Source organism: Phytophthora infestans, genomic scaffold (genome assembly GCF_000142945.1).
Source record: "Phytophthora infestans T30-4 supercont1.6 genomic scaffold, whole genome shotgun sequence".
Lineage (NCBI taxonomy): Eukaryota > Oomycota > Peronosporomycetes > Peronosporales > Peronosporaceae > Phytophthora > Phytophthora infestans.
Genome location: NW_003303753.1, coordinates 1207093 through 1217145, shown reverse-complemented (window position 1 = coordinate 1217145; position 10053 = coordinate 1207093). Strand labels below are relative to the sequence as shown.

Here is a 10053-nt window from a genome sequence, read left to right as displayed (position 1 = left end):
TGTTGCTACTATTGTGTGGTACACCTAAAACACATTCTTTCTAATATAAAAAGTCAACAATAAGTATCAACTCCTTGTAAAAATCCAGATTGACCTGAAAGTCCCACGTAACAGCCGTTGTCTGTAGAGGCGGAGCAAATGGTGGCGACCACAAGGCCAGTCCGTCGCTATCCGTGCGTTCCGACACCTCCACCAGGTAATAATACAGCGCCGTGCATTCTCCCTTCGCGCGAGACAGTCTTCGGTCGGCGCTCTCTTTCGTGCCGTCACCACTGACGGTTCGAGCGCGCACGCGAGCGAGCAAACCAGGCAGCAGACAAACAGGAGGACAGAGGAGGAAGAACGCACAGATATACAGGACAAAACGACGCGGGGGCAGCACGAACTATTTACGCTAACTTATTCGACAGGATGGAACGGAGACCGCGATGGCATTCAAGGAAGCGAGCGCTCGTAGTGGTCGTTGCAGCTGCCGTCGCGGTCTGCTCGACGGGCGTCGTAAATGCGGAGCAACCCTTCGACTACCGACAACTTGAGGTGAGTGTTCGCCTTGCAGATTCTAGCGAGAGCGCCACCACCGACACGAATGCTGGAGCTTTAAGTGGTAACCCAGAGGCAGATTCAAACTCCAGTCCGACGGTGACGACAGCGACGCCTAGCGCGACGACTAAAGCACCAGAGACTGACTGGACACCGGTCACGAATGCGCCAAGCTCAGAAAACGACGGTAGGTCTAGACCAGGAACAGCAGGAATTACCACGCTGGCAACGACAGAGCCGTCGCCACATAGTGACGAGTCAAATCCAGACACAGCAACACAGATGCCGGAGTCAACGACGCAGGCACCGAGCGAATGGACAAATGCTCCCGTGTCAGAAACGGGTTCGTCTTCTTCGAAATCGAGTGTAGGCTCTAGTGCTAGTTACACGCCTACCTCGACAACACGGACGCCGGAGTCAACGACACTGACGCCGTGGATGAATACGCCGACTTCAGGAACTCATCCAAGCTCGACTACTGCGAGATCTTCTTCAGGCTCCAGTTCTAGCTTTGTGCCGAACTCACCAACTCAACTGCCGAAGTCAACGACCCAGGCATCGAATCCATGGACGACTCACCCCATACCAGGACTCAGCACTTTATCTTCAGGATCTAAAACGTCAACCACTGGGTCAAGCAGCGGATCTAACGCGCAGTGGACGAACGCGCCTACGGAGGCTCCAACGTTTGCGTCTGCTTCGGGATCGAGTGCGGAGTCGAGCACAGAGTCGAGCACTGGATCAAACGCGCAGTGGACGAACGCGCCTACGGAGGCTCCAACGTTTGCGTCTGCTTCGGGGTCGAGTGCGGAGTCGAGCACAGAGTCGAGCACTGGATCAAACGCGCAGTGGACGAACGCGCCTACGGAGGCTCCAACGTTTGCGTCTGCTTCGGGATCGGGCGCGGAGTCGAGCACGGAGTCGAGCACTGGATCAAACGCGCAGTGGACGAACGCGCCTACGGAGGCTCCAACGTTTGCGTCTGCTTCGGGATCGAGTGCGGAGTCGAGCACGGAGTCGAGCACTGGATCAAACTCACAGTGGACGAACGCGCCTACGGAGGCTCCAACGGTTGCGTCTGCTTCGGGATCGAGTGCGGAGTCGAGCACGGAGTCGAGCACTGGGTCTAACTCGCAGTGGACGAACGCGCCTACGGAGGCTCCAACGTTTGCGTCTGCTTCGGGATCGAGTGCGGAGTCGAGCACAGGCCACTGAGCTGGGTCTAACTCGCAGTGGACGAACGCGCCTACGGAGGCTCCAACGTTTGCGTCTGCTTCGGGATCGAGTGCGGAGTCGAGCACAGAGTCGAGCACTGGGTCTAACTCGCAGTGGACGAACGCGCCTACGGAGGCTCCAACGTTTGCGTCTGCTTCGGGATCGGGTGCGGAGTCGAGCACAGAGTCGAGCACTGGATCAAACGCGCAGTGGACGAACGCGCCTACGGAGGCTCCAACGTTTGCGTCTGCTTCGGGATCGAGTGCGGAGTCGAGCACAGAGTCGAGCACTGGGTCTAACTCGCAGTGGACGAACGCGCCTACGGAGGCTCCAACGTTTGCGTCTGCTTCGGGATCGGGTGCGGAGTCGAGCACAGAGTCGAGCACTGGGTCTAACTCGCAGTGGACGAACGAGCCTACGGAGGCTCCAACGTTTGCGTCTGCTTCGGGATCGGGTGCGGAGTCGAGCACGGAGTCGAGCACTGGGTCTAACTCACAGTGGACGAACGCGCCTACGGAGGCTCCAACGGTTGCGTCTGCTTCGGGATCGAGTGCGGAGTCGAGCACGGAGTCGAGCACTGGGTCTAACTCGCAGTGGACGAACGCGCCTACGGAGGCTCCAACGGTTGCGTCTGCTTCGGGATCGAGTGCGGAGTCGAGCACAGAGTCGAGCACTGGGTCTAACTCGCAGTGGACGAACGAGCCTACGGAGGCTCCAACGTTTGCGTCTGCTTCGGGATCGAGTGCGGAGTCGAGCACAGAGTCGAGCACTGGTCTAACTCACAGTGTACGAACGCGCCTACGGAGGCTCCAACGTTTGCGTCTGCTTCGGGATCGAGTGCGGAGTCGAGCACAGAGTCGAGCACTGGGTCTAACTCCCGGGGACGAACGGGGCTACGGAGGGTGCCAACGGTTGCGTCTCCTTCGGGATCGACTACGGAGTCAAGCACTGGATCAACGCGCAGTGGACGAACGCGCCTACGGAGGCTCCCACGTTTGCGTCTGCTTGGGGATCGAGTGCGGAGTCGAGCACTGGGTCTAATGCGCAGTGGACGAACACGCCTACGGAGGCCCCGTCTACGATGTCAAGCTTGGGATCGAGCACTGGATCTGACGCGCAATGGATGAATACACAGACGGAGGCTCCGATGCCGACTGAAGCACCGGCAGGGTCCGTACACGCATCTGTGTCTGGATCAAACATGAATGCTTTAACAGAAATTCCAACGGAAGCTCCAGCAGATCCCCCTACGATATCGTTTTCAGGCTCGGACACTGATGCACCAGTTTGGACTGATCCACCGACGAATGCTCCGACGCCGGCTGAAATTCTTACGCAGGCTCCTCCCACATGGACGCCTCAAACGGAAACTCCCATGACGGATGCTCCCGCGTCAATATCAGCATCCGGTTCATCAGACGAGTCTTTGGTGCCTGTACCCACAACATCTACGCCAGTATCAACGACATCGATGCCGACTCCAATTACGTCCGCTCCAACCCCCGAGCCAACGCCCGAATCAACGCCATGGAGTCCACCTCCAATCCCAAATAACCCATCGACGACGAACCCAACACCGTCCGAGTCCTCAGGATCTGATAGCTTCTCGTCCGCTGCAGGATTTTCCGATAGTCCCAGCTCGTCGCAAACTTCTGAATCGACTGAATCTTCCAATACGGAAGATCATATTACGTTCAGCCCTCCACCCGTGACAAGCACACCGCAAACGCAAGGTCCGACAACCACATCCCCTCCCTCGGGATCAAGCTCGTCCATGTCTGAGGGAAACTCTGACGTTTCGTCATCCTCAGGATCGGGCAAGACGACGGTTTTGGTGTCGGAAAGTTCGTCAGGGTCGTCGGACACGCCACTGAGTCCTCCTCCAGTGACATGGAGTCCTGCCCCAGTGACAAATCCGCCGAAGACAACCGTTGCTCCGTCAACTACGCCTCCAACTACTACAGGATCAGACGCATCGTCGAACTCCGGCGGCGAGGCTTCCTCAGGATCGTCGGACTCATCTGAATCTGGCACAGGTGTCCCCACCTCAGCGTCTTCAGGCTCCGCAATGTCTACTGATGAGAACGAGGAGAGTACACCGAGCCCAGCCCCGGTGACTAGAGCTCCTACAGTGTCGACGGACTCGACGGATGATTCCGAAGATGGTAACGATGTTTCACAAGTCGAGCAAACTGAGCAGACATCGGACTACTCCTCGTCTGACTCGACGACGCCTAGTCCGGCTCCGATAACCAGGAATCCGTCGTCAATGGTCATGACAATGCCTCCGTCTGCTGCTTCGTCGGACTCGGTGGGAACGGTGATCCCTGCTGATACTTCTTATATCGACAACTCGGCGGCTGAGGCTGTGACGAAGCAGACCGACTCAGGAAGCAGTGATGAAGGCGACAAGAACACGATCAACGGCAACAACTTAGTGTTGCTGGGCGATACAGGATCTACGATCGTGTATACGGATGGGAGTAAGATTACGACATTTGAAAAGTACAACCGTGGAGACGGTGATCTGCAAGCTCTTGAAGACGCCAGTGGATCGTACAGTAACATTATCGTTGGCGGTGGCAACCGTGCGAACTTGCCGCCTGGTGCTTCCATTTCGCTGTCTACAACGTCTCAGGAGATCCAGAATGCGCTGCTATACGCGAGCTATGCTCTCGGAATCGTCTCGACTGTGCTGTTGATGTTCTTCCACATGTTAGCGCTCCAACGCCCACCGTGGCTGGGTGGATCTTCCGACAACAGTCAGGACGGAGGAAACGGTCGTGCCAGTATGGGGTGGTTCACGCCTAACGTGTGGGAGCTTGCAGTAGTGGTGGGCTACATCCAACACGTCAACTCTATCTCGATGTTGGATCTGACGAAGGCGCCTCAGATCGTCTTGGACTTCACAGATTCGTTCTCGTTTGCGAACATGCACATTTCGTCAGTAACAACTACCGCTGCTTCCGATGCTTCACGGAGACTGCAGCTGATCATTTTGACCGGCATTGTTGCGTTCGCTGACCGTATTGGCATCGAAGAAGACGAGGCTCTTATGGCCGCATTCTATTTCTTCCTAGCGGTCGTTGCTATTGTACTTGTGCTATTTGCTCTGGCCGCCGGATTCGCGTTCTACCACCACAGTATGTCGGTAGATGTGTGGTCAGCGTTCTACCCGACAGGCCTGCGCAACAGCTTTGCCATGTGCGTGGTGGGTTTTGGTGTAGCGTTGTGGATGCTCAGTGTGTTCCCGCTTGTGTCTATGTCCTCGTACGAACTGGTGATGGAGTTGCGGTACCGAGTTGGTATCGGTCTGGCTGTGGCGCTGTTCTCTTTGTGGGCTGTTGTGGTCGGTGGACTTTGCTATGCGTTTGTGAGTGTGCGCGCCATCCCGAACAACGACGCGTTCCGCTTCAAGCACTTTGCAGTGTGGGGATCACTGTATGGCGACTCAAAGATGGCGTTTCGCTACTTCTTCGTCGTGACGGTGGGTTTCCAGGGTCTTCTTGGTGTGATCACTGGCGCCGTGTCGGGCATTCCAACCCAACTAGTGGCGCTGATGGTGACGCACCTGCTCTTCGTCGTTGTGGCACTTATCATCCGCCCGTTTGCAGCACGCTGGGTCCTTGGTGTTGTTGTAGGTCTTCGTGTCGTGGCGATTACAAATTTGTTGTGCAGTTTTGCTTTCCTCACGTCGAGTGAGCTGAGCACGCTCTGGCGTGGTATCGTGGCCCAAGGTTTCGTGATTTTCAATGCGATCGTTTTCTTCCTGTTCTTCGCGCGCTACGTCGCTATGTTCGTGTTGGTACTAAAGCGCTGGTCGGGCTACACTCATCGGGAGAGTTTCAGTCAGTCACAGCAGCAAAGTTATGAAATGGAGCAGCAGATGGCTGGTTCAAGCAGCAACGACCAGACCCCAGTCTTCTTGACGTACGATGTGCGCGAGCACAGGCATCACAACGACGGCGGCAGATTTATCGCTTCTGGAGCAGGGTTTGAGCCGTCACGAGGCCCAGGGTCAGGATACTCGTCCGGATACTCGTCCGAGTACTCATCCGACCGGCATCGGTCCATTTATTCATCCGGACACTCGTCACACCAGCACGCGCCGACACCTTCGGGATCATCAGGATATTCCTCTGGCTCGCGTGCCCATGGGCAGTCACGCTACTATCACTAAGAATCCACGTGCGTGCAGTTTTGGCCATAATATGTGTGCGTGAGTGCTTTGTCGATAGCTAGAGAGATACCATACTTAAGTAATCAAAGTGACATTTTTCAAAATAAGTGTTTTACTACTGAAGGACTTCGTGAAGTACACCTAGTGCAGCACAATGCCGCCGCCTGCCTCATAACAATGCGGCGCGACTCAATCGTGTTGTGGTTTCATCCACATCTCCATCATAAGGAGCTTGGGCTTTCGTTTCGTCCAGATCCTTATCACCCTCGTCTTCTCCATCGAATGAACAGCATTCGATCGAGTGTACAGGAGACGGTCGAGCCATCAAATGGTTGCGTAAGAAATGTCGACAAACTGCTTGCAGTTGCACAGCATTGGCACGCTCAGCTGCTTCTGCGATGGCCTCAACGCTACCGACGCGCACTGCGTGCTGTAGTGTCCGCTCACAGCGCTGCTTGAGGTGGTCGAGCATAAATTGATCGGCAGCCACAAGCAGCTCCAACAAAGACTCGAGCTCCATTTCCAGTCTCAGATCCAAAACCTGAGCTTGCTCGGATTGTCTGCGACGAGCTTCTTCGATCTCGTTGAGTCCGTCTGCAGACTGTGGACAGGCTGCAATACTATTGCTCGCGAAGTCCAGCTCCTGATCAGCTTCTTGAGCACTAGAGCGCATGGCGAATGCATCGTCGTGTGTTTCGATATGACCAGTGTAGAGATACTCGAGTAGCAGCAAGAAAACCTCATAGCGCACGTCTGGGACCACTATTTGAGATTCTCGAGCCTCGCGGAAACCAGAAGAAAACATCACTCGAAATCGTTCACTCAGAGCTGACAAGACCAGCTTGTGTGCAAACACTACGCGTCCTTCGACTAGCTGGTTACATCAGAATAACACGACTAAGTCACTCCTTTTCATGGCTCAAAACACGAGAGAAAAAAAAAACTTACGAAGGAAATATCAGCAAATTCCTCACAGGCAACATATTGCGCGAGCGCATGACGCAGCAGTTTTGCTGGCGATGGCAGCGATACAGAAGCCCGTGGAGGAGGGTCGGTGTCTAATGTGAAGCAGTCATTTAGGTAATCAGCACCACAGGAGCCTCCAAAAATCACAAGCATGCGGTCCACTACTGTGCACGTGTGGCCAGCTCGTCTTCCAGGGCCCCTCCCTACTACTAACAGGGGCTCTTCCCGCTTTCGTGTCTCCACAGCTGAGAATTCACACATTTCATTTGGATTGGCCAAGTCACAGGAGCCAGTGGCCAGCCCTTGTGCCACCATCATGGCCTCTCTGTCGCTGTGTGCGTCTTCAAACTCCTCGTCACTATCCAGATCGTCATCGAACTCTTCTGCGTCGTTTCCAGACCAACTTCCATCTTGCTGATCCTCGTCCTCGTATATATCCCACCGTGGTTGGGACCGCGTGCGACCGCGACCAGATCGACAGCTCAGCCTCCGCGTGTGCTCGTCTGGGTTCTCGGCCGTGATCACGGCAACTGTCTCCACCCACTGATGTCTACTCGGGTCGTACACATGGAGATCGTCATAGCATTTGGCCGACGGGCCGGAGCCTCCAAAGATGAACAATCGATCTCGATGGCGGGCCATCGTCATACCTGCTCGAGGCAGCGGTGGGGCCACGTAGTGTCTTGTATCTACTCTAAACTCGCTCGCCACGCCTGACCACGTCATGCTTCGCGTGTCCAGCACGTGGACATCATTGAGTCTTTGCCGACCGTCCCAACCTCCGAAAACGAGCAGGTCATCACCCACCAGCGCAGAGCTGTGGTTGGCCCGTGGGGCTGGCGCTCGACCGCGAGTGTGTACGGTGGTCCACGCCATCGAGTCGAGCTGCAGCGCGTGTAGGTCGTTGAGGTACTCGCGTCCATTGCCGCCTCGGAAAACTAGGATACTGCGCAAGCGGGCTACGTAGTCGGCCGTATGCATATTACACGGGCCGAGTGCGGTCATCAGCTCGGGCTGTTCCCACGTGAGCGTATCCAAGTGCAATACGTGCAGGTCGGCCGCCGCCAATGGACCACTGCCCAGCCAGCCACCAAGGATGAAGAGCTTCCGCTCCGCTAGCGTCGCTGTGTGCCCATTACGACCTGCCGGCGGTCTGCCGCGCGTCTCATGTGACAGCTCTCGCCATGTCCGTCGTGTCACGTCCAACAGATGCAACGCGTTGTGATTGCGGCGGCCATCATAGCCGCCGAACACCAGAAGCTCGTGCGCAGACACCGCAGTGGCTGTATGGTTCTTGACGGCTGGGCCGGCTGGGCGCATCGGCTTCCAGCAGAGCACCATTCTCAATGTGGATGCTTTTGCAAGTGTCTTTCTAACGTGTTATCACTTTTCACAGACCCCCCAAAGCTGATAGCGCCGAAGCGACACCTTTCCAGCGATCCACATCACTTCTTTATTGTGTGACCCTTTGGAAGACTTGGTAGGTTTCTAGCGATGGTGGTGCTCCATGTAAAGCGCGGCGACCGCAGCGAGTTCCTGTTCGAGACCTCGGTCTCTACCAGCAACGACAATCTGATCCGCTCGCTGTGTCGCTTGCAAAATCTGCGTCTGCGTCTGGCGGCACTAGCTGATGCGCTGGAAGGGCTCGGTCGTTACGGCGTGGCCAAGCCCCCACAAGAGCAGGGGCTGGACGCATACCAGCAAGGAGCGGCTGACAAAAACCGCGGGGAATTCTACGAGGCAGATCCACTCGGTCACCGTACAGGTGAAGGTGTGAGTCCTCAACTGAAGGACGTTCTGGCGCGCGTGGCTGTCGACGCCAAAGCAATGGTGGACAGCAAGGCGCAGTTAGCTCGGCGCGTATGCATTGTGCAAAGTGAGCTACTCGAGAAGCTGCAGAATATCCGTGGAGCTGTTGCCATGGCCTTCCCTATGGGGCTGCCAGCGCACGATCCGGTCAAGCTCATGCTGGACGCAGAGAGCGCGGAAGACGCGCTGGCTGACTCGTCGGCTGTGCTCGAAGTCGTGCCTGAGGACACAACGGAGCTCTGGTGGGCTGGCAAACAGTTTTTTAGAGACCAACATGTGTGTGACCTCACAGGGAAAAACGAAAAGTCGACGCTCATCGTCAAACTGCAGAAGAAAGGAGGTGGCGCTCCGAGTCGAGAACCGGGCGTGAGTGAGGAGGAACGCAAAGCGATGATGGCGTTCTACTTCAAAAAGCAACAGGAGTTGCAGCAGGCAGCAGAAGACGATGCAGAGGACTACATGAAGTCCTCCTGGGCGGACCCGAAGGCACTCAAGAACGCGCTGCGTGGCACCGGTAACATTCGACCTTTTTGATCAGGCGCAGCGGCTAGCCTATCTTCATCACGGTGATCTTAACTCGCCTGGCACCAGTGTATTTCTAGTAATAGGCTATGACAATTCTAACAGCAATCCATTCTTTCTTCAACAAAAACCTCTGAAAGATTCTCTGTTTTGGATAGTACATGAATTCTTAGGCATACTCGCCAATGCACCACTATTTGGCAGAGACGTTGTAGAAGTCATGGACGCATGGAACGCCATGGCAAACGCCACGGTAAATGAACATCAACGTGCCCTCTTTGTTTTGTTAGACGGCATGAGTGCGTCAAGCAATTGGATTAATACGTGTTAACTCTATGCCTAAGGTAGTGTTGCTTCGATAAATATTAAACCACTCACGATAACTTTTGTTCTACCTGACTTCTGTGAAACTACCGTAGTATTTTTTTTACAAGGTGTGTTTCAGCTTTTATGGCATCACCGTGCCGGCACAGTTTTTAACTTGATTAAAGTATTGGCAATATGACTGACGCGACGGTTTTTGACCAATGAAATCAGCATTTAAAATATATCAACCAATAAGACCCACGGGGGATAGGGTAAATTGATACCGACGCCATGCCGACGTATTATGTAGGCAGGGGGGGGAGATTATGTTGGGAGTCAATACAGGCCACAAGTTGAGCGCATATCATTCGTGTATTTGCTTTTTCGCCGACAAAACACTCCAATTCATTATGAGTTCGGAAGACCTCGCTCCCTTAAACTCTCAGCGCGCTCGCCAAACGGCAATCAACACCTTCGGTCGCTTCATTGCGGCCGAAGGATATCTCCATGGACTT

At 55.1% G+C, this 10053-nt stretch overlaps 3 protein-coding genes across 3 annotated transcripts in view; 2 read left to right on the top strand and 1 right to left on the bottom strand.

Annotated features, from left to right (window-relative positions):
* PITG_04562 (mucin, putative) overlaps positions 1–5935 on the top strand; it is a gene marked incomplete at both ends in the record, with an annotated part of 11178 nt that extends 5243 nt beyond the window's left edge. Inside the window, 6 exons of the mRNA XM_002905277.1 lie at positions 128–173; positions 411–1729; positions 1891–1921; positions 2083–2113; positions 2179–2541; positions 2657–5935. Of these exons, the coding sequence (XP_002905323.1) occupies positions 128–173; positions 411–1729; positions 1891–1921; positions 2083–2113; positions 2179–2541; positions 2657–5935 (5069 nt within the window). The remainder of the gene's footprint in view (positions 1–127; positions 174–410; positions 1730–1890; positions 1922–2082; positions 2114–2178; positions 2542–2656) is intronic.
* Positions 5936–6463: 528 nt separating this feature from the next.
* Positions 6464–7882, bottom strand: PITG_04561 (uncharacterized protein; the record flags this gene model as incomplete). The annotated part of the gene is made up of 2 exons (XM_002905276.1): positions 6464–6547; positions 6884–7882. 2 exons carry the CDS (start codon positions 7880–7882, stop codon positions 6464–6466), a joined length of 1083 nt encoding a protein of 360 aa, XP_002905322.1.
* Positions 7883–8361: 479 nt separating this feature from the next.
* PITG_04560 (uncharacterized protein) lies at positions 8362–9362 on the top strand (the record flags this gene model as incomplete). The annotated part of the gene is made up of 1 exon (XM_002905275.1): positions 8362–9362. One exon carries the CDS (start codon positions 8396–8398, stop codon positions 9242–9244), a length of 849 nt encoding a protein of 282 aa, XP_002905321.1.
* Between the last annotated feature and the right edge of the window lie 691 nt (positions 9363–10053).